Genomic DNA, 24,471 nt, shown 5'->3' on the forward strand with positions numbered 1-24,471 from the left:
CACACCGGTTAGGATGGGCATCATCAGAAAATCTACAAACAACAAATGCTGGAGAGGGTGTGGAGAAAAGGGAACCCTCCTGCACTGTCAGTGGGAATGTAAATTAATACAGCCACTATGGAGAACAGTATGGAGGTTCCTTAAATAACTAAAAATAGAATTACCATATGACCCAGGAATCCCACTCCTGGGCATATACCCAGAGAAAACCATAATTCAAAAAGACACATGCACCACAATGTTCATTGCAGCACTATTTACAGTAGCCAGGACATGGAAGCAACCTAAGTGCCCATCGACAGACCAAATGGATAAAGAAGATGTAGTACATGTATACAATGGAATATTACTCAGCCATAAAAAGGAACGAAATTGGGTAATTTGTAGAGACGTGGATGGATCTAGAGACTGTCATAGAGAGTGAAGTAAGTCAGAAAAAGAAAAACAAATATTGTCTATTAACACATATATGTGGAATCTAGAAAAATGGTACAGATGAACTGGTTTGCAGGGCAGAAATTGAGATACAGATGAAGAGAACAAACATATGGACACCAAGGGGGGAAAGTGACGGGGGTGCGGGGTGGTGGTGTGATGAATTGGGAGATTGGGATTGAATATACAGTATTATGTATAAAATGGATAACTAATAAGAACCTGCTGTATAAAAAAATAAAATAAAATTCAAAAAAGAAAACTGTAATGAGGAGACTTTAAAAAAGAAATTACCTTTAAATTCTTAGCAACACTGAATGAAATTATTTAACTATGGGAATATTTGAGTAGATCTCTTAAATTTTGAGGGTTGAATATTTTAAAAATAATGTGAAGGGTAGAAATAGCAGAAGAGGGTCTCACATCTTCTATCTTAAAATGTCATAAGATCGAAATAAGTGATGTAAGCTTACAAAATAGAGGCAACTGCGTCTTACGTTACTTGCATACCCAGAGAATGTTAAAAACTCAAACAATAATAAGGGGATTTGGTAAGATGACTGTATTTAAGAAGAAAATTTGTAAGACAGCAACATTTTTTTTAACCAGTAATAATCAGTTGGTAATACGTACATAAATACACACACACAGGATGTTTACTGCAACTTTATTACACATAGGGGAAAAGTATAATATAACCTGACTGCATATCTACAGGGGAATGGTTGAATAAGTTCTATAATATAAAATGCAGTTTTTTTTTAAAGATTGAGTTATATCAATATGTATTGACATAGAAAGATACTCATGATATGTTTGAGTGAGACATATATTGAGATTAAAAAGTGAATAGAGAACATCAATGAAACTAATAGTTGATTCTTGTAAAAGATAAACAAAATGGACAAACCTTTAGCTAGACTCATCAAGAAAAAGGGAGAACTCAAATAAAATCAGAAATGATAGAGGAGACATTACAACTGATACCACAGAAATGCAAAGGATCATGAGATACTATTTTGAGTAATTATACACCAAAAACCTAGACAACCTAGAAAAAAATGGATAAATTACTAAAAATTACAACCTACCAAGATTGAAACATGATAAAACAGAAAATCTGAACAGACTGATTACTTGTAGGAAGATTGAATCAGTAATCAAAAAACCCCCAAACAAACAAAAGCCCAGGACCAGATGGCTTCACTGGTGAATGCTACCAAACATTTAAAGAAGAATTAATGCCAATCCTTTGAAGAAAGAGGAGGGAACACTTACAAACTTATTTTATGAGACCAGAATTATTCTGATACCAAAACCAGACAAGGACATCATAAGAAAAGAAAATTACAGGCCAATATCCTTGATGAACATAGATGCAAGAACCCTTAATTTGCTAAAATATTAGCAAACTGAATTCTACAATACATTAAAAGGATCGTACACATGGTCAAGTGTGATGTACTTATGGATGGAAGAATGGTTCAGCATCCACAAATCAATGTCATATACCACAATAACAAAATGAAGGATAAAAATCATAAGATATCTTAATAGATGTAAAAAAAAAAGCATTTGACAATTCAGCCTCCATTTATTATAAAAACTCTCAAAGTTGGTATAGAGGGAACATACCTCAACATAATAAAGGCCATATGTGACAAACCCACAGCTAACATCATACTCAGTAGTGAAAAGCTGAAAGCTTTTCTTCTAAGATCAGGAACAAGACAAGGATGCTCACTCTAGAGACTTTTATTCAACATAGTATTAGAAGTCCTAGTTCGGGCAATTAGGCAAGAAAAAAAAAATAAAAGGTATCCAAATCAGAAAGGAAAATGTAAAACCGTCACTATTTGCAAATGACATGATATTATATGTAGAAAACCCTAAAGACTCCACCAACAAACTGTTAGAACTAATAAATTAATTCAGTGAAGCTGCAGGATACAAAAATATACAAAAATCTGTTTTGTTTCTATACACTAATAACGAACTATCAGAAAGAAATTAAGAAAACAATCCCATGTAAAATTACATCAAAAAAGAATAAAATGTCTAGGAATAAATTTAACCAAGGAGGTAAAAGACCCGTATCCTGAAAACTATAAGATACTGATGAAAGAAATTGAAGAAGACACAAATAGATGGAAAGATATTCCATAATAATGGATTAGAAGAATAAATATTATTTAAAATATCCATTCTACCCAAAGCAGTCTACACATTCACTGCAATTCCTATCAAAATCCCAATGGCATTTTTCACAGGTATGGAACAAACAGTCCTAAAATTTGCATGGAATAACAAAAGACCCCATATAGGCAAAGTAATCTTGAGAAAGAAGAACAAAGCTGGAGGAATCACATTCTCTGATTTCAAACTATATAACAGAGCTATAGTAATCAAAATAGTATAGTTTGGGCATTAAAAATAGACACATAGATCAATGGAACAGAATAGAGAGCCCAGAAATAAACTCACGGATAAATGGTCAATTAATTTACAACAAGGAGACGAGAATATACAATCTCTTCACCAAATGGTGCTGGGAAAACTGGACAGCCACATGCAAAAGAATGAAACTGGACCACTGTCTTACACCATACACAAAAATTAACTCAAAATAGATTTAAGACTTGAATGTAAGACCTGAAACCATAAAACTCCTGGAAGAAAACATAGGCAGTTAGTTCATTGACATAGGTCTTGGTGATGATTTTTTGGAGTTGACACCAGAAACAAGGCAACAAAAGCAAAAATAAATAAGTGGGACTACATCAAACTAAAGAGTTCTGCACAACAAAGGAAAACATCAACAAAATGAAAAGGCAACCTGTGGAATGACAGAAAATAGTTACAAATCATATACCTGATAAGGGGTTAATATCCAAAATATATAAAGATCTCATACAACTCAATAACGAAAAAGCAAACAATCCAATTTTAAAATGTGCAGAGGAGCTGAATAGACATTTTTCCAAAGAAGACCTACAGATGGCCAACAGGTACATTAAAAGGCACTCAACATCATTAATTATAAGGACAATGGAAATCAAAACCACAATGAGGTATCACTTCACACCTGTTAGAATGGCTATTATCAAAAAGATAAGAAATAAGTGTTGGCAAGGATGTGGAAAAAGGGAACAGTTGTATACTGTTGGTGGGACTGTAAATTGGTTCAGCCACTGTGGAAAACAGTGTGGAAGTTCCTCGAAAAATTAAAAATAGAACTACCATATGAACCAGCAATTCTACTTCTAGGTATTTATCCAAAGGAAATGAAAACACTAACTTGAAAAGATACTGAAACTCGCATGTTCATTGCATCATGAGCCAATGGCTTGGCTTTACAGTAGCCAAGATATGGAAGCAATCTAAGGGTCCATAATGAATGAATAGACAAAGAAAATGTGAGATATATATATATATATATATATATATATATATATATATATATATATACACATACACACACAATGGAATATTATTTAACCATAAAAAGAAGGAAATCTTACCATTTGCAACAACACGATAAAACTCGAGGGCATTATGCTAAGTGAAATAAGTCAGAGAGAGAAAGACAAATACCTTATGATTTCACTTACATGTTGAAGCTAAACAAAACAAAACCAAAAATGAGTTCATAGATACAAAGAACAGATTAGTGGTTGCTGGAGGATGGGGAGTGGTGGATAAAATGGGTGAAGGTTGTCCAAAAGTACCAACAACAACAACGAAAAGAATGAGGTATATCCATATATATTGACATGGAAAGATATGATATGTGTTTAAATGGGAAAAAAAACAGCAGAAAAATATACACACTGTAATCTTATTTTTATTAACAGAGAGAATGAGAGAGAGAAAACTCTTTCTATTCTTGTGTGTATTATGAACATGAAGAGATACACCTAAAACTGTTAATAAGTGTCACTTTGAGATAGTCTTTTTACTCAAATCCGCATAATACTAATATCAATGCCTAAAATAATGTACCCAACAACAAAAATTAAGTGCAAGAAGACAAATCCAAAGCATAATAACTAAAGTGGAAAATGTAAAGCAGAATTACATTTTCTAAAATATTAGTAATGCAGATAAATAAAGCAAAGCCATAGAAACTCTTCTCCTGAATAAGAAATGCCAGATGCTAAAAACAGAATTTTTTTTAATTTTAGGAAAAATGAATTATAACATTAGTATAATAAACTACTTAAAAATATTGATGGAAACAAAAAAAATGAGTGTTGCATTAGGTAATGTGTAAAATCCAATTTTTAAAAAACAAGAACAGAATGGACAATAGTGCAAGAAAAAGTTACTGACATAGAAGACAGACTCGGAGACCTACCCTAGTCACTGTAAGTAGTCCAAAGTCAGAGGAGGTTATAAATATGAAAATTCATAGGCAATGATCTAATACAGCAGGTCTAGCAAAAAAGTGGTTCTCATTGCTGCCACTCCTCCCCTCCCCACTTACTCAGCCCACTCCCAAGACAGTTGTCACTAATATATCCCAGCAGTCTTTCCCTTTGAGCCAAGATAAGGCTTCAGAAGTTTCCTTAACTGAGTACCTTGGGCAGCCTCTACCAATGGCCAGCATACCTCTACTAAACGCTGGTAGTTGCAGTGTAATATGAAAACTTGTCATTTCTTCAATAGGAGAGGATCCAAGGTAATAATTCATGGCCTGTAAATGGAAAAGGCACACAGTTTCTTTCAAAGGTTTAACATTCAAGAGAAAGACATTTAGATATATGCTTGTTAAATCCCTGAACTTTAGAAATAAAGAATGATGACATCAAGCAACTAAAGAAAAGAGAAAGATAACATTTCAGGCCATCACAGGTAGAATAGCTTGGGATCATCCTATCAAGACTACTGAAAAGAATTCTTAAATCCACAGAACCTACAGAAATTTTCCAGTGGGCAACCTTATCTTCAAAGAATTACTCAAGGGGCATTTGACTGGGATAAGCTAAAATTACTGAAAAATAAGATAATGTAAGCTATAGGGGAACCATTGATGTATGTTGAAGTTTAATTCGTTTGTATGTCAGCCCTTAAAAATGAGGAGAAAAGACATTCTAAACATGTTTCTCCATGTTTTCATGGAGAAAAGACATTCTAAACATGTTTCAGAGAGTCAGTTCTATCAATCCTCGAATGAGTTGTGGAGAGTGGATTAGGTGACTCCAATAGCAGACAACATATTTCTCATTAGGGAATCCAGAATTGTTCTTTAAGATAAAAATGTAAATTTATACTAATAAAATGATTAGACTTTTTTGCCTTTTAATATTAAGGGATTATGTCATTGCATACAAGAAGCATTGATTTTTATTGAATTTTTTTTATACAGCAGGTTCTTGTTAGTTATCTATTTTATACATGTTAGTGTATATATGTCAATCCCAATCTCCCAATTCATCGCACCACCATCACCCCCACCCCCACTTTCCCCCCTTGGTGTCCATACGTTTGTTTTCTACATCTGTGTCTCTATTTCTGCCTTGCAAACTGGTTCATCTGTACCATGTTTCTAGATTCCACATATATGCGTTAATAGACGATATTTGTTTTTCTCTTTCTGACTTAACTTCACTCTGTATGACAGTCTCTAGGTGCATCCACGTCTCTACAAATGACGCAATTTCGTTCCTTTTTATGGCTGAGTAATATTCCATTGTATATATGTACCACATCTTTTTTATCCATTTGGTCTGTCAATGGGCATTTAGGTTGCTTTCATGACCTGGCTATTGTAAATAGTGCTGCAATGAACATTGGGGTGCATGTGTCTTTTTGAATTATGGTTTTCTCTCGGTATATGCCCAGTAGTGGGATTGCTGCATCATATGGTAATTCTATTTTTAGTTTTTTAAAGCACCTCCACACTGTTCTCCATAGTGGCTGTATCAGTTTACATTCCCACCAACAGTGCAAGAGGGTTCCCTTTTCTCCACACCCTCTCCAGCATTTGTTGTTTGTAGATATTCTGATGATGTCCATTCTAACCAGTGTGAGGTGATACCTCATTGTAGGTTTGATTTGCATTTCTCTGATAGTGATGTTGAACAGCTTTTCATGTGCCTCTTGGCCATCTGTATGTCTTCCTGGAGAAATGTATACTTAGGTCTTCTGCCCATTTTTCGATTGGGTTGTTTGTTTTTTTAATATTGAGCTGCATGAGCTGTTTATATATTTTGGAGATTAATCCTTTGTCCATTCATTCGTTTGCAAATATTTTCTCCCATTCTGAGGGTTGTCTTTTCGTCTTGTTTGTAGTTTCCTTAGCTGTGCAAAAGCTTTGAAGTTTCATTAGGTGCCATTTGTTTATTTTTGTTTTTATTTCCATTTCTCTAGGAGATGGATCAAAAAAGATCTTGCTGTGATTTATGTCAAAGAGTGTTCTTCCTATGTTTTCCTCTAAGAGTTTTATAGTGTCCTGTCTTACATTTAGGTCTTTAATCCATTTCGAGTTTATTTTTGTGTATGGTGTTAGGGAGTGTTCTAATTTCATTCTTTTACATGTAGCTGTCCAGTTTTCCCAGCACCACTTATTGAAGAGACTTCTTTTCTCCATTGTATATCTTTGCTTCCTTTGTCATAGATTAGTTGACCAAAGGTGTGTGGGTTTATCTCTGGGCTTTCTATCCTGTTCCATTGATCTATATTTCTGTTTTTGTGCCAGGACCATGTTATCTTGATTACTGTAGCTTTGTAGTTTAGTCTGAAGTCAGGGAGCCCGATTCCTCCAGCTCCATTTTTTTCCCTCAAGACTGCTTTGGCTATTGGGGGTCTTTTGTGTCTCCATACAAATTTTAAGATTTTTTGTTCTAGTTCTGTAAAAAATGCCATTGGTAATTTGATAGAGATTGCATTGAATCTGTAGATTGCTTTGGGTAGTGTAGCTATTTTCACAATATTGATTCTTCCAATCCAAGAACATGGTATATCTCTCCATCTGTTTGTGTCATCTTTGATTTCTTTCATCAGTGTCTTATAGTTTTCTGAGTACAGGTCTTTTACCTCCTTAGGTAGGTTTATTCCTAGGTATTTTGTTCTTTTTGTTGCAGTGGTGAACAGGATTGTTTCCTTAATTTTTCTGTCTGATATTTTGTTGTTAGTGTATAGGAATGCAAGAGATTTCTGTGTGTTAATTTCATATCCTGCAACTTTACCAGATTCATTGATTAGCTCTAGTAGTTTTCTTGTGGCATCTTTAGGATTCTCTATGTATAGTGTCATGTCATCTGCAAACAGTGACAGTTTTACTTCTTCTTTTTCAGTTTGTATTCCTTTTATTTCTTTTTCTTCTCTGACTGCCGTGGCTAGGACTTCCAAAACTATGTTGAATAATAGTGGCTAGAGTGGACATCCTTCTCTTGTCCCTGTCTTGTTCCTGAAATTCTTTCGGTTTTTCACAGTTGAGAATGATGTTTGCTGTGGGTTTGTCATATATGGGCTTTATTATGTTGAGGTGGGTTCCCTCTATGCCCGCTTTCTGGAGAAAAGTCGGCATAGAGATGCAGAAAAACTTTTGCTTTTGCAGTGATCATATGGTTTTTATTCTTCAATTTGTTCATATGGTGTATCACATTGATTGATTTGCATATATTGAAGAATCCTTGCATCCCTGGGATAAATCCCACTTGATCATGGTGTATGATCCTTTTACTGTGCTGTTGGATTCTGTTTGCTGGTATTTTGTTGAGGATTCTTTCATCTATATTCATCAGTGATATTGGTTGGTAATTTTCTTCTTTTGTAGTATCTTTGTCTGGTTTTGGTACCAGGGTGTTGGTGGCCTCAAAGAATGAGCTTGGGAGTGTTCCTTCCTCTGCAATTTTTTGGAAGAGTTTGAGAAGGATAGGTGTTAGCTCTTCTCTAGATGTTTGATAGAATTCACCTGTGAAGCCATCTGGTCCTGGACTTTTGTTTGTTGGAAGATTTTTAATCACAGTTTCAATTTCATCCCTTGTGATTGGTCTGTTCATATTTTCTACTTCTTCCTGGTTCAGTCTTGGATGGTTATACCTTTCTAATTATATGTCCATTTCTTCCAGGTTGTCCATTTTATTGGCATAGAGTTGTTTGTAGTAGTCTCTTAGGATTCTTTTTATTTCTGCAGTGTCTGTTGTACCTTCTTTTTCATTTCCAGTTTTATTGATTTGAGTCCTCCCCCTCTTTTTCTTGATGAATCTGGCTAAAGGTTTATCAATTTTGTTTATCTTCTCTAAGAACCAGCTTGTAATTTTATTGCTCTTTGCTATTTTTTTCTGTGTTTCCATTTCATTTATTTCTGCTCTGATCTTTATGATTTCTTTCCTTCTACTAACTTTGGGTTTTGTTTGTTCTCTTTTCTCTAGTTCCTTTAGGTGTAAGGTTAGATTATTTGAAATTTTTCTTATTTCTTGAGGTAGGATTGTATTGCTATAAACTTCCCTCTTAGAACTACTTTTGCTACATCCTGTAGGTTTTGGATCATCGTGTTTTCATTGTCATTGTCTCTAGGTATTTTTTTATTTCCTCTTTGATTTCTCCAGTGATCTCTTGGTTATTTAGTAACATATTGTTCTGCCTCCGTGTGTTTGTGTTTTTTTACATTTTTTTCATTGTAATTTATTTCTAATCTCATAGTGTTGTGGTCGGAAAAGATGCTTCGTGTGATTTCAGTTTTCTTAAATTTACTGTGGCTTGATTTGTGACCCAAGATGTGACCTGTCCTTGAGAATGTTTCATGTGCACTTGAGAAGAAAGTGTAATCTGTTGTTTTCAGATGGAATGTCCTATAAATATCAATTAAATCTATCTGGTCTATTGTGTCATTTAAAGCTTGGGTTTCATTATTAATTTTCTGTCTGGGTGATCTGTCCATTGGTGTAAGTGAAGTGTTAAAGTCCCCCACTATTATTGTGGTACTGTTGATTTCCTCTTTTATAGCTGTTAGCATTTGCCTTATGTATTGAGGTGCTCCTGTTTTGGGTGCATATATATTTATAATTGTTTTATCTTCTTCTTGGATTGATCCCTTGATCATTATGCAGTGTTCTTCCTTGTCTCTTGTAACATTCTTTATTTTAAAGTCTATTTTATCTGATATGCATATTGCTACTCCAGCTTTCTTTTGATTTCCATATGCATGGAATATCTTTTTCCATCCCCTCACTTTCAGCCTGTGTGTGTCCCTAGGTCTGAAGTGGGTCTCTTGTAGACAGCATATATATGGGTCCTGTTTTTGTATCCATTCAGCAAGCCTGTGTCTTTTGGTTGGAGCACTTAATCCATTCACATTTAATGTAATTATCAATATGTATGTTCCTATTACCATTTTCTTAATTGTTTTGGGTTTTTGTAGGTCTTTTTCTTCTCTTGTGTTTCCCACTTAGAGAAGTTCCTTTAGCATTTGTTGTAGAGCTGGTTTGGTGGTGCTGAATTCTTTTAGCTTTTGCTTATCTGTAAAGCTTTTGATTTCTCTTTCGAATCTGAATGAGATCCTTGCCTGGGAGAGTAATCTTGGTTGTGGGTTCTTCCCTTTCATCACTTTAAATATATCGTGCCTCTCCCTTCTGGCTTGTAGAATTTCTGCTAAGAAATCAGCTGTTAACCTTATGGGAGTTCCCTTCTGTGTTATTTGCCATTTTTCCCTTTTTGCTTTTAATAATTTGTCTTTAATTTTTGCCCATTTGATTACTATGTGTCTTGGTGTGTTTCTCCTTGTGTTTATCCTGCCTGGTTCTCTGCACTTCCTGGACTTGAGTGGCTATTTCCCTTCCCATGTTAGGGAAATTTTCGACTATAATCTCTTCAAATATTTTCTTGGGTCCTTTCTCTCTCTCTTCTCCTTCTGACACCCCTATAATGTGAATGTTGGTTCATTTAATGTTGTCCCAGAGGTCTCTTAGACTGTCCTCATTCCTTGTCACTCTTTTCTCTTTATTCTTTTCCATGGATGAGAATTCCACCGTCTGTCTTCCAGGTCACTTATCCATTCTTCTGCCTCAGTTATTCTGCTATTGATTCCTTCTAGTGTATTTTTCATTTCAGTTATTGTATTGTTCATCTCTGTTTGTTTGTTCTTTAATTCTTCTAGGTGTTTGTTCTTTAATTCTTCCAGGTCTTTGTTAAACATTTCTTGCATCTTCTCGATCTTTGCCTCCATTCTTTTTCCAGGGTCCTGGATCATCTTCACTATCATTATTCTGAATTCTTTTTTTGAAAGGTTGCCTATCGCCACTTCATTTAGTTGTTTTTCTGGGGTTTTATCTTGTTCCTTCATCTGGTACATAGTCCTCTGCCTTTTCAGTTTGTCTGTCTTTCTGTGAATGTGGTTTTTGTTCCACAGGCTGCAGGATTGTAGTTCTTCTTGCTTCTGCTGTGTGTCCTCTGCTCATGAGGCTATCTAAGAGGCTTGTGCAAGCTTCCTGATGGAAGGGACTGGTGGTGGGTAGAGCTGGCTCTTCCTCTGTGGGCAGACCTCAGTAAAACTTTAATCTGCTTTTCTGCTGACGGGTGAGGCTGAGTTCCCTCCCTGTTGGTTGTTTGGCCTGAGGCGACCCAGCACTGGCGCCTATAGGCTCTTTGGTGGGGCTAATGGCGGACCTCGGGTGGGCTAATGCCAAGAAGTACTTCCCAGAACTTCTGCTGCCAGTGTCCTTGTCCCCATGGTGAGCCACAGCCACCCCCCACCTCTGCAGGAGACCCTCCAACACTAGCAGGTAGGTCTGGTTCAGTCTCCTATGTGGTCGCTGCTCCTTCCCCTGGGTCCTGATGCACACACTACTTTGTGTGTGCCCTCCAAGAGTGGAGTCTCTGTTTCCCCCAGTCTTGTCGAAGTCCTCCAATCACATCCCACTAGCCTTCAAAGTCTGATTCTCTGGGAATGCCTCCTCCCACTGCCCGACCCCAAGGTTGGGAAGCTTGACATGGGGCTCAGAACCTTCATTGCAGTGGGTGGACTTCTGTGGTATAATTGTTCTCCAGTTTGTGAGTCACCCACCCAGCGGTTATGGGATTTGATTTTATTGTGATTGCACCCCTCCTACCATCTCATTGTGGCTTCTCCTTTGTCTTTGGATGTGGGGTATTTTTTTGGTGAGGTCCAGTGTCTTCCTGTCAATGATTGTTCAGCAGTTAGTTATGACTCCAGTGCTCTCTCAAGAAGGAGTGAGTGCACGTCCTTCTTCTCCGCCATCTTGAACCAATCCAGAACCATTGATTTTAAAACATACCAGTATAAGTACCACTCAAAGAGAAAAAAGTACTTCAATTAAACTATTACCCAATGCTTTCTTATTACTTAGAATTTTTATGTTCTACTTTTTGAAATTGCTCTTGTAGGTTCTTTTTTAATTTATTTTATTGAAGTATAGTTGATTTACAATGTTGTGTTAATTTCTGCTGTACAGCATCTTGTAGGCTTTTTGAGACATGGAAGCAACCACACTATGAAGAGCTATGACCAAGTTCACACACGTGGAAGCAGTGATAAGTCTTATACCTTCCACCTGGCTGTTGGTAGTTGTAGGATGCCATCAATTTTAAGACATAGCCTGATTTCAGGGATGTTAAAATGTGAAAAGTGTGTACATTAGAATTAGTGAAATAGGACACATCAAATTAGTTACCTTCCAGGTGGGTTTAAAAGGAAAGGAGGTTCTTAAGACATAAATATGATTCAACAGGACACATATTGTACTACAGGAGTGTTCAAAACACCTTGGATAAGGACTGGACCACTGCCCAGGCAAGCACGAAGGCTTTCCAGTCAGGGCACAGGAATGTCTTTGGAGAAGAAGACAGAGGTGAAAAGAAGAGGGAAAACTTCAGAATGAGGAAAAAGAGCTCAAATATGACAAGCTGGGTTAAATGCCCTCCTTCTATGATCCTGGGATCTTATAATTTGGGGCTTCAAGACACAATCACAAGGTTTTCACAGTACATGCTGGCACCATCAGTGCCACCACCAGACGAGGAGGGGAGAGCAGCGTCCCTCACATACGAGGTGCTCAGTATGGTGAGTGAGTGAGTGAATGTGTGAGTGCGTGGGCTAGGTCTGTCTGTGGCAAAGGTAACAGCTGTTCTCTTTTCCCTTGTCACCCTAGAGAAACTTGAGAGTGAGAAGCTGAACGTCGCTGAGGTCACCCAGTCAGAGATTGCCCAGAAGCAAAAGCTGCAGACTGTCCTGGAGAAGATCAATGAAACCCTGAAACTTCCTCCCAGGAGCATCAAGTGGAATGTAGACAGTGAGTTTTGCAAAGGAAGATGGGACTGTTACATGATGTGGTTCCTACCGTGGAGTTTCCCCAGGAAGCTGCATCATAAGCTGGGAGGCCCCGGGTGGGTGCAAACTCATTTATCTCTGAGCAAGATATGCCTTTCCTTAGAAAGGAAGCTCATCATCCACATCTAAGGAAAGCTGAGAAAAATAGCAAAATGTCAAAATCTAGTGTGCCTTTTCTGTAAAAGGCTCTCTGTAGGAACCTCATGTGAGATTGGTGAAGGAAGCTCCTATTCATTGAGCTACTTCTGAGTCTCAGCACAACCTTTTGAAAAAGCTCCTGTCTCCAGCTTGTTTAAGCTCTGGGAAGTGGAGATGCCTAGTTCAGGCAGCTGAGAAGTGGGGAGCAAGGACTTGGGTCTGTTCCAGTGCCCACGCCCTTCCTCTCACCCCCTTACTGCCCAGAGGGAGCAAAGATATGGCTAAGAGCGTAGGCAATGGAATGGGATTTTAAAATTCAGGTTTTCATGCTAGTGTAGCTCAAAGATCTCAGAAAGTATAAACCGTTCATTCTTTTGCTGCCTCAAGGGCCTGGCTAATATGGACTTAATTGAGTCCATATCAGAGTCAACATGGAATCAACATATTTGGGCGAATCCAGTAGCAACAACCTGTTTCCCATCAGGAGCCCAAAGTTGTTTTTTTCCTTGTAGTAGATAAAAATATGAATTTAGATGAATAAAATGACTGAGATTGTGTTTCCTGCCTTTAAGTATTAAGGGGTTGAGTATTATATCTTATTGCATCTGATGTATACAGCTTAAAATGGACATCTTCCCCCCCCACCAAAAAAAAAAAAAAAAAAAGAACACCTTTCAGACTTGGGAAAGAAAAGGGAATCTTCAGCTTTCCAAGTTACAGACCCAGCACCTGCCAATGGCAATCTCTTCAGCAGGTTCCTAACACCCACCTTCGAGGCGAGACGCCAAGCACCTCCTTCAGCACAATGACACCTTCGCTTGCACAGCGTGAAAAGCTGCCTCTAGCAGCACGCTGGGAACAGGGCATCCTCTGTGGAGCAGAGGAGACACCTGAGGGCGGGAGGAGGGGAGGCCACGGCTCTGGGCCCTGGATGCTGCCCCGTGTCCCAGGAATGCTAATAGAGTTCAGCGGGGGAGGGAAAAAGGGGCTGATCACTAGTTTAGGAAATGTATCTGCATTCTGGAAGTCCATAATAGTAATAAGCATTAAAGTCCTCTGATGGTGACCTCTGCTTAGTTTTGTTTGATCCTACTTCCCACTCCCTTGAGTATGGACCATCTCTATATACCACTCCAAAACAAAACCCCTTTTCTTTTTCTTTTTTTTTTAATTGAAGTATAGTTGATTTACCATCTAATGTTCTGTTAATTTCTGCTGTACAGCAAAGTGACTCAGTTATACATATATACACATTCTTTTACAAATTCTTTTCCATTATGGTTTATCACAGGATGTTGAATATAGTTCCCTGTGCTATACAGTAAGACCTTGTTGTTTCAAAACACCTTTTCATTTAACATGGAACCCAATTTGGGAAATAGGAAGAACGGAATTGTTTTGTTTGTTTTTAGACAACAGAAATTTATTTGCTCAGAGTCCTGGAAGCCGCAAGTCTGAGATGAAGGTGTTGGTAGGTTGGTTCCTTCTGAGGGCTGTAAGGGAAGGATCTGTTATAGGCCTCTCTCCTTAGCTCTCAGAGGGCTAATTTCTTGCTGTATTTCTTCACATCATCTTCCTTCTATGCATGTCTCTGTGTCCAAATTTTCCCTATTTTATAAGGACACTTGTCATATTGGATTAGGGGCTCACCCTACTCCGATATGACCTCATCTTAACTAATCACGTCTGCAATGATTTTACAAATAAGGTCACATTCAGAGGGACTGGAGGTTAGGACTTCAACATATGGATTTGAGGCTGGGGGTCGCATATCAACCCATAACATCTGATTAGTCTCCCACTTACCTCTCCAGCCACACATATACTTCATGCTTTCTCAGCCTCTCTTCGTCATCCATACACTGGCCTCATTTAAATGGGCCACAATATTCCCACTTTTCTAGAACCATTTCTGGAAGATATTTCCTTGATCTGAAACATTCCTCATCCCATCATCCCCACCCCCAAACCATTTTGCCTGCCTTAAAAATGGAGTTTTTTAAAGCCACATCAGGACCATTGTCTTCAGTGGCTTTGAATGATTTGTTTTGGGTTTGCATTCACTTTTTTTTTTTTTTTTTTTTTTTTTTTTTTTTTTTTTTTGCGGTGCGGGCCTCTCACTGTTGTGGCCTCTCCCGTTGTGGAGCACAGGCTCCAGATGCACAGGTTCAGCGGCCATGGCTCACGGGCCCAGCCACTCCGTGGCATGTGGGATCTTCCCGGACCGGGGCACGAACCCATGTCCCCTGCATCGGCAGGCGGACTCTCAACCACTGAGCCACCAGGGAAGCCCCACTTTCATTTCTTATGGGAAAATGTGTAGGAGTAAAATAATCACCTGTATTATCACTCTCATCTGGCTGTTTTCGTTTTTTGGCATTACCATCCACATCAATGCATATTTTTTCATATTTTTACTTGATGAAGGTATATACAAACTCACTTTGTCTTAAGGTTACATCATACACATCTTCTATATTCACATGTGGTCTTTGTAGTTATAATTTTTGATAGCTGCTCTATTTCCTGGGGTAGATATTCCATAGTTAACTTAAACCCTATGCTGACATTTATCCTTTTAGGATGTTTTTCAGCTTATTGCTAATATCAGACAGGGCCGAGTTAAATGTTATGTTGTGACTCTTTTTGCTTCTCTTGAATTACTCTCGTCAGATCGATTTTTAGAACTTAGAGGAATTACTAGGTCAGAGGGAATAATTACCTCAGTGGCCAGCTCCCCGCGATGTCTCAGGGCTTCAGGCAGCAGTGGTTTCTGTGATAAGGAATGCAGCAGGTGCAACTCCAGGGCAGGCTCGGACATCTCCTCTCTCGGTTGTCTTCCCTGGCTGTTTCTGGGGACATCGTGTCATCTTTCCACTCAGGAAAAGGGTGGCAGAGACAGCTGCTGAGTTCCCAAGGTCCTTGATCCAGGGTTTTAGGGAGTTCTTCCTTTTCTATTTTTTTTTTATTAGTAACAATAATTTTCATTATTGAAAACTTAGAAAATACAGATCAATTAAAAGAGATTTAAATAACATCTAACGTATTTATGGTGCTTGTATGCCTTGTACTAATCTAAACATTTTACATATTTTGAGCCTTGCAATCTTCATTCAGCCATCTGAGGTAAGAACTTTACTGTCCCCATTTTACAGATGGGAAAGTCAAGGCATGGAGAGGTTAAGAAACAGTGAGTGTCAGCTTCCTGAGGGCAAGGATTTTTTTCTCTTTACTGCTGTATCCCTAAAACCTGGAAAAGTGACTGGCAATATTAAGCACAATACTATTTGCTAAAGAAGTGTCATTGTCCAAGGTCACACGGGGTTGGGGGGAGGGGGGAGTGGTGGAGCCAGGAATGAGACCCAGAGAGTCTGGCTGCAGAGCCTGTGTACTAAGCCCACACATACTGCCCTCATGAGCTGCCTATCAGATACAGGCATTGTCAGCCTTATGGTGTGTTCCTTCAGGTCGTGTGTGTGTGTGTGTGTGTGTGTGTGTGTGTGTGTGTGTATGTAAGAAATAAATATATCAATAAATGTGTGTATATACTTATATATAAAATATACTTTCTTATTTTTATGAAGATGGTATCAACCTGTATATCTTATTTAGAAGATGTATAGCTTTACAGATCATCCTTCTATATGTCACTTTTAATATTCTATGACTTAGATTGGGTATATCATAATTTACTTAACTAATGAAAGATTTTAAGATTTTTTTCCCATTTTTTCACTAATATCAATACAGCCTGATGAGTTCTTTCTGCTCATAGACATAATTACTTCTTAAGGATGAATACCTAGGAGTGGTAGTTTAGGGCCAAAGAATATGTACATTTTAAGGTCCTATCACATATTGTCAAATTGCCTCCCCCAAAATTGTACCAGTTTCTGTTTCCACCACAATTCAAGTTTGGAGGACTGCTTCTAACTCAACAGCTCCTTTGAAATGGTCTCCCAGCACTGGAGTGACCCTCTTAGCACAGAGGCTGCAGGGCCCATTTTATACAGCGGAGTCTTGGCTTCTCAACCCTGCTGTCATTCTGCATGTTTTCATCCTGACTGGAGTTCAGGAGCACAGTGGCCCTGGGTTCTGCCTGGCATCAGGGAGAAGACTCCCAGGAGATGTGCTGAGAGATGGCAATGATGAGAGTGCCCAGATATGCAAAGGTAGTTAGAAGTTTTCTTAACTGAAAAGATAACATGTCTTTATTCGAAAGAAACATTTGAAACAGGAAAAAAAAATCTTTCAACTAAAGCATAACTATTTTCTTTTTTTTTTTTTAACTTGCCAAGTCTTGGCCACAAGTACATTTGTGTGTGTGTGTGTGTGTGCGTGTGCGTGCGTTCATATTTGTGTATGTGTGTGCATGTGTATGTATATTTATATATATGTATATATGTGTATATATATACAAATATATGTGTATTTATATATGCATAAATCCATGAATGTATATATTTACATTATTTCTAGTTCTCTTTAACATAATATTAATATTTATTAGCTACATTGTCTTAATGATTTTCAGTGCATGCAAACTATTTCATTATGTGAATGTACCAAAATTTATTAAAGCAGTGACTATTAAACCATGCTTGGCCCAACCTAGGGATTTGCAAGGAAAAACTCAGGCATCATTGAGGAGAAGAGAAGCAGCTGTGGGCGGGCTGTAGTTAGGACAAAGGGACCAGAGCAGTTGCACCGGTTTTTATCAGGTTTGCCTAATGGTTTTTAGAACAAAGGATTTCTCTGCTTAATTTTTAAAAATTTGAAAACCACTGGTCAACCATCATCTTTCATTTGGATATATGTGTTTCAGATTTTTTTTAATGATATATTACATAATAATTAACATCTTTTTTTTTCTTTTCCATTATGGTTTATTACAGGATATCAAATATAGTTCCCTGTGCTATACAGTAGGACTTTGTTGTTTATCCATTCTATATATAATAATTTGCATATGCTAATCCAAAACTCCCAATCCATCCCTCCCCTACCCACCCTCCCCCTTGGCAACCACAAGTCTGTTCTCTAAGTCTGTGAGTCTATTTCTGTTTCGTAGATAAGTTCATTTGTGTCATATTTTAGATTCCACATATAAGTAATATCATATGGTATTCGTCTTTCTCTTTCTGACTTCACATAGTATGACAATCTCTAGGTCCAGCCATGTTGCTGCAAATGGCATTATTTCATTCTTTTTTATGGATGAGTAGTATTCCATTGTGTGTGTGTGTGTGTGTATGTACACACACACACACACACTATAGCTTCTTTATCCATTCATCTATTGATACGCATTTAGGTTTTTTCTATGTCTTGACTATTGTAAATAGTGCTGCTATGAATATAGGGGTGCATGTATCTTTTCAAATTATAGTTTTATCTGGATATATGCCCAGGAATGGGATTGCAGGATCATATGGGAACTCCATATTTAGGTTTTTGAGGAACCTCCATACTGTTCTCCATAGTGATGGCACCAATTTACATTCCCACCAACAGTGTAGGAGGGTTCCCTTTTCTCTACACCCTCTCCAGCATTTATTAATTAACATCTTTTGATACATAGCATGTATGTCTGTGAGAGAGAGAGAGAGAAAGAAACTGTGTAATTATTTCTCTTGAAACAATACCCAGGAGGACAGAGCACTCATTGACAGAGTCTGACTTCTGTATGGTGCCTGCAACATAGCTCTACTTTGCTTACGAAGACAGTCAAGGTAACATACAGTGTCACCAGTGTGTGAGAACAACCTTTCTGACCACTGCTTTTCCAGCATTATGTTTTGTCATTAAAGGGGAGAGGTAGCAAATATCCTTACAGCCCTCAGTGACGGGACTGATGCAGTGGCAGTTCTGACCAGAAGAGCAAACCCTGTTTTTGCCTCTGTCCATCATGTCAGTGGGTCAGTCCATGCCAGGTGCCTTTTTTGAGGCTATAACTGTGGGTGACACTTAGTTGGCAAAGCCCAAAAGCCCAGAAGTAAACAGTTCTTCTGTAAGGCTACGAGTTAGGAGCAGCTCATCTGCTATTTGATGGTGGCATTGAGCTGCTGTCCATAGTCAGTGGAAAACCTTCTTTGAAGCAGCAGTGATAAGAGGAAACTCTAGTGAATCCCCAAGGATTGTCTGGATCATTTCTTTTTCTTGGTGATTTCTCAAAGCTTCTGTTAGAGTGGATTCATTGATCCCAGGGCAGACAGAATGACACCCTAATAATGGGCCCAGTTCATGCTAACTACACAAAATGGACAATTTTTTGCTCTTTCCTTAAATGCCCCCTGTAATGAGAGCCATAACGCTGGTAGGACGGTGGAGGCAGGTAAAGTATCTGGGGACTCTTCCCTTTTATGAAAGAAAGGGGAGAAAGTTGATATTAATTGCCCAGATGCCAGGTACTTTCTCATAAGTGATCATAGAAAATATCAATCATTCCTAGGCATTGCTATGTACTAGGAGCTTTGCCAACATTATGTCTGGAAATTCTTACTACCCATATTTCTGCATGGGTACTGTTATCCCCATGTGGAAGGTGGAGCAGACTGAGGCTCAGGGACCTTAAGTGGCCTACCTAAGGTCATATACTCAGTAAATAAATGGTAGAGTTGTCAAGTCAGAACTCAAGCTCCCGTTGGCCAACACTGTGTGTGCCTGATACATCACAGTCTTTTTCTCCTCTCAAATACTGAGAAAACTACAACTCAGTAGTTGCCCAGCCTTCTCCAGCATAAATGACCCAGCATCCAGCAAACAGCTCAGCTATAGAAGCCACCTGGGTCATGAACATCCCCTCCCAGCTATTGCCCAGAGGGCATTGCCTGCACTGACTATATATGACACTCAAGAGGGCAACAAAATCCTTTAGATGTCTCTCATGCCTTCCTCCAGGTGTCTTAAAGCCCTGAACAAAGGAAGGGATCCAGTGTCCTGACTCAGTGTCCATTGATTGAGGGCCTGCTTTGTGTAGAGCCTTGGGACAAGGGTAGTGGTGATAACGTACAGAGTTCACAGTCAGCTGGGAAGGGAGAGGGGGTTCAGCAGACATGCTTATGGTTATCAGCACAGAGTGAACAAGAACATGGGGGTGGCAGAGGGCTGACCTGAACTCAGAATTCAGCTGTTGTCAGGGTCCCGATGCGAACCTTGAATTAGAGTGGAGAAGCACTACTTTGCCGTCCAGCAATAACATGATCTAAGAAGCAGATCCACGGGACGTGGCTGAGAACCGAGGGGTCCCAGGGTGAGGCCCGTGATGACCAAGAGTGTCCCCTGACCCATAGGGGTGGGATGAAAGGGGCATTGGGTGTGGTACTGCTACACTCTGGATATCTGCTTATATCTGCCGAGAACCTAGAAGAAGATTCTCTAATTTATAAATCATCTTTTATTTCAGCTGTTCATGCCAAGAGCCTGGTAGCCATCTTGCATCTGCTGGTTGCTCTGTCCCAGTATTTCCGGGCACCAATCCGACTCCCAGATCATGTTTCCATCCAAGTGGTTGTGGTCCAGGTAAGTTAGAAACCACTAAAAACATCTGCGCCCTTAAAGGGGTGCAGGGGCTAAGCTCCCGTGAGAGCTAAGGCACACTGGGTAGCTTGCTAGAAGGAATGCTGAATGAATGCTGAGTGTGTCTGGGTGTGCCATATGCTGGGAGGCATGTGAGTGAGCTTTCTGATGCATGTGGGCTTATCCCTGATATGTGTGCAAAGGGTGGAAGAGCGTGTGCTTCTGTCTGGGACAGGCTTGTGTGGGACGTGTGCCTGGGGTTTACATGCTTTCCTCTGGAGTGTGCCTGTGTGATGTATATTTGAGGGTGTGTGGTGTATATATTTGTGAGGTCTGTGTAGTAGGATCGGGAGGCTGTATCCCTGTGTGTGTGTGTGTGTCCTGCCAGCCAGGGAGAATCTTTTTTTTTTTTTTTTTTTAATAATGCAGCCTCGTGCTCAAGTGTCTATAGTATGGAGCCCCAGAAATGGGATCATGGGGTCATAGGCCTGTGGATTTTAAATGTTGGTAGAGTTGTCGATTGTTTAGGCTGCCTTATTTATTTATTTATTTATTTATGGCTGCACTGGGTCTTCATTGCTGCGCGTGGGCTTTCTCTAGTTGCGGCGAGCGGGGGCTACTCTTCATTGCAGTGCATGGGCTTCTCATTGCAGTGGCTTCTCTTTCTACGGAGCACGGGCTCTAGAGCGCAGGCTCAGTAGTTGTGGTGCACGGGCTTACTTGCTCCGTGGCATGCGGGATCTTCCCGGACCAGGGCTCGAACCCATGTCCCCTGCATTGGCAGGTGGATTCTTAACACACTGCGCCACCAGGGAAGCCCGAGAATCATTTTTTGGTTAAACAAACAATGCACAGTCATTGAGAAGAGGCAAGTATCCGTGCATGTGTACGTGTGTGTATTTGAGAGAGACCCTGACAGGCCGTGCCTGTGTTGAGGGCACTGCCGATTTTCACCTGCCCAGAGAAGCACAACTGGTATCTCAAGTCATTTTTTCCAGATTGTTGGATGGAATTTCCATTCACACATGGCCGTGTGATTTCCACAGTGAGGGGATGCTCTCTCCCTGTGACTATCTCATTCTGCTCCTAACCCCATTAGAAACTCAAATTCAATTTTATTTTCCAACTTTATACCCGTGAGCAAAAGGTCATCATTTTGTTGGCTTCTGTTCTTTTCCAAGTAAACATGCTACAAGGGAGAACGTCCCTTATAAGCAGCTCCCTGGCTATCCAAGGTTATCCAGGGTTCTGTCTGGCAACTCTGCCACCCCTTGGTGAGGAAGAGCCCGGAGGGCAGGTAGGCTTTGCCTGAGAGGCGAGGCCAGGCCAGCTTCCAGGACAGAAGGGCTGAGCTTTCAGGGATCAGAAGTGAATGGGGGAGGGGAGGAGGACATGGGGGTGCTGCTCAGCCATGCCCTAATGAAAAAGTATTTCTTCCAGCGCCTCCTGGGTACTTAACTTGCTAAACATCAAGGGGGTATAATAGGAAGATGACACCTTGGCCCTGCCTGCCCGGAGACAGGACTATACATAAGCAGCAGAGAAGGCTATCAAAAGCCCCTTGTCAATGCAAACACGTGTGGTTCCGACACTAAGTGCAGCTGACTGAAAGAGACTAATTGGCTTCATTTATTGGGCTGTCAAGCATGGTGCTAAGCATTTTATGAATATGTGGCCAGCCCAGAGCATCCTGGTACATGCATCTTCATAGTGAATCCAAGCCATCTCTATTGTGTCCTTTTTTAACAATCAATAAAGTGTGAATCCATTTCACTATATTTTTTAAAACTATGTTTCAGGATTTGCGAGGGTTGGGGGGGAAACAGTGGTCCCTGCAAGCCCATGTCTCGTGCCTTATTTTGAGCTCAATTATAGGCCATCAGAAGGTTGTTGCTGGTTTAACTTCTACTGCAGGCAGTTTTGTTAGTGTGAGGGAGAAAGGAGGAGGCATTACATAAAATGGCATCAAGGTATGTCAGGGTTTATGGGGTGTTTTGCGTTATCAAGTTAAACAGGCACAGAAGCAGGACCCAGAATTGGCTGTAAGACACTGACTGAACTACAGAGAGACTTCTTTAGGGAACAGTGGATCAAAGTGAATCAGGACGCTGTGTGAGGTGTCATTGAACCCAGATTTCTTTTCCATTCTGTGTACCAGCATTTAATTCTGCATGTAGTTGAAGATGAGGTTTGATGTCTGTGAACAGCCTCGCAAGACAAGGACACAGATTCCATTAGCCCTGTGTGAAAATTTTACATATGTTGAAGCTGAATTTGGAAAAAGTCCTGGTTTATCCACACTAGATCATTTTTAAATGGTATTTTAATGTTTTTCTTCCTTTTTTGCTTTGATAGTTCATTCTTCTTAATCTAATCCAGATACACTCATGGCCTTTATCCAGCTCTACCTTTCCTTCTGTAAAAGTATTTTGCAAGGACGCTAGTTTCTGTGGCTATTGGGAATGTGAAGAAAAGGTTGTGGAAGTTCGGGCAGGAGGGTCGAGAAGGCAGATTTCAGCTGAAACACTAATGCTTGGAGGATCCCTCTTGACACATCTCAGTCTTTGTGGAAGATGATGGATTTGCTCTGACAGCCTCTTGCCTTGCCCAGACTGCCTTCCAAGTGTCTGGTAACTGATTGTGTAGGAACCTGATAAATGCATCTCCCTCCTCACCCCCATCAGAAGGTCTTCCTGAATGCCAGCACTCCTTCATCGGTTCCCACGCCCACACAGTGAGGTTTAAACTCCAAAACCAGCACTCAGTTGACCAAGGGCAGCCACTGTCCTGAACACGCCTGTGCTCTCCTACTCTGCCTTTTTGCTCCAGCCATTCCTCCCACTGAAGAGGTCTCTCCTCTGAGTCCAGCCAAATCCTAGCTGTCCTTTAAGTTCCAGCTCGAGAACCCCTCCCCCTGGAAGGTTTCCCTGACCCTCTCAGCTGAAAGTACTTGTTCCTGTCCTGCACTCAGCACTTCCTCTCTGCAAGGGGCCATCATGTAATTAATTATCCATGACACATTTGAGAGGGAAAGGGGATCCTTCTCTAATAATTGAGCTGGGACCTGAGGTACAAACCGGGAAGACTGTCTGGGGAAAACTATTCTTGCATACCTGGTCATCTACCCCATTTTACTCTAAGTTCCTCAAGGTCCAAAACTATGTCATATGTTCCATAGTGTTTGCTAAGTCCAACACAGTGGCTTGTACATAGAAGGCACTCATAAATGAAACAGAGAAGAAACAGAATGAATTGATGGGAAGGGGGGGGTAGACAGATGATGGATGGATGCGTGGGTGGATGGATGGGCAGATGGGTGGGTGGGTGGGTGGATGGATGGCAGTTTGGGTGGGCGGATGGGTGGGTGGATGGACCTCCAAAGTGCCTACGCTTTTCTCAGAGAGTAAGCTAGTCACCCAAGGACTGTACTACTTACTTAAAAGCTCCTCTAGTTTAACGTTTTTTGAAAACTCTCCCTCTGAATTCTCCAAGTTGACCTCAGTTCTTCCACCCCAGCCGCCCCAGTTAAATGTGTTTCTCCGCTTCCCTCCGTGGCCCCAGCTGGAGGGCAGACACACCCTGGCCCTCATTTCCATTTGGTTTACTGTGGATTTCTCCAGGAGGCAAACAGTGTGCTTCCAGCAGAATGTCTTCCAATAAAGAAAGAAAAGATTCACCATCCAAGAAACAGCCGACTTGTTTGGAATAAACACTAATTGCACTTAAGTATGAATGGTACAGTCCAGTCCCCGGAAATCACGAGCCTCACTTCACTTCTAGCAGCATCTCGTCTCTGGATTCATTTCTTAAACGCCAGTAACTTTCTAAGTGTCAGGAATGCTAATCAGTTTTTTGTATTTTCCTAATGCATATTTTTCTCTCTTCCTCCCAACCCTCTCCCCACCCCCGTTTTCAGAAACGAGAAGGAATCCTCCAGTCTCGGCAAATCCAAGAGGAAATAACTGGTAACACAGAGTATGTCAACAGCATTGTTGCCAGCGATTCTGTAATGGAACACAGATGTTTCTCCGAAATTCATCCATTTGCTGATATTTAGTTTTCATTTATTGGGATTGCAAGAGGGATTA

At 39.9% G+C, this 24,471-nt stretch overlaps 1 protein-coding gene across 2 annotated transcripts in view; it reads left to right on the forward strand.

Annotated features, from left to right (window-relative positions):
• Positions 1-24,471, forward strand: part of PARVA (parvin alpha) — a 188,507-nt gene that overhangs the window by 128,271 nt on the left and 35,765 nt on the right. For both annotated transcript variants that reach the window (XM_082629278.1, XM_082629279.1), the window contains 3 exons: positions 12,549-12,689; positions 20,271-20,386; positions 24,300-24,358. In XM_082629278.1, coding sequence (XP_082485404.1) covers positions 12,549-12,689; positions 20,271-20,386; positions 24,300-24,358 — 316 coding nt within the window. The remainder of the gene's footprint in view (positions 1-12,548; positions 12,690-20,270; positions 20,387-24,299; positions 24,359-24,471) is intronic.

This window comes from Mesoplodon mirus, assembly GCF_964341445.2.
Source record: "Mesoplodon mirus genome assembly, chromosome: 7".
NCBI classification, from domain to species: Eukaryota; Metazoa; Chordata; class Mammalia; order Artiodactyla; family Ziphiidae; genus Mesoplodon; species Mesoplodon mirus.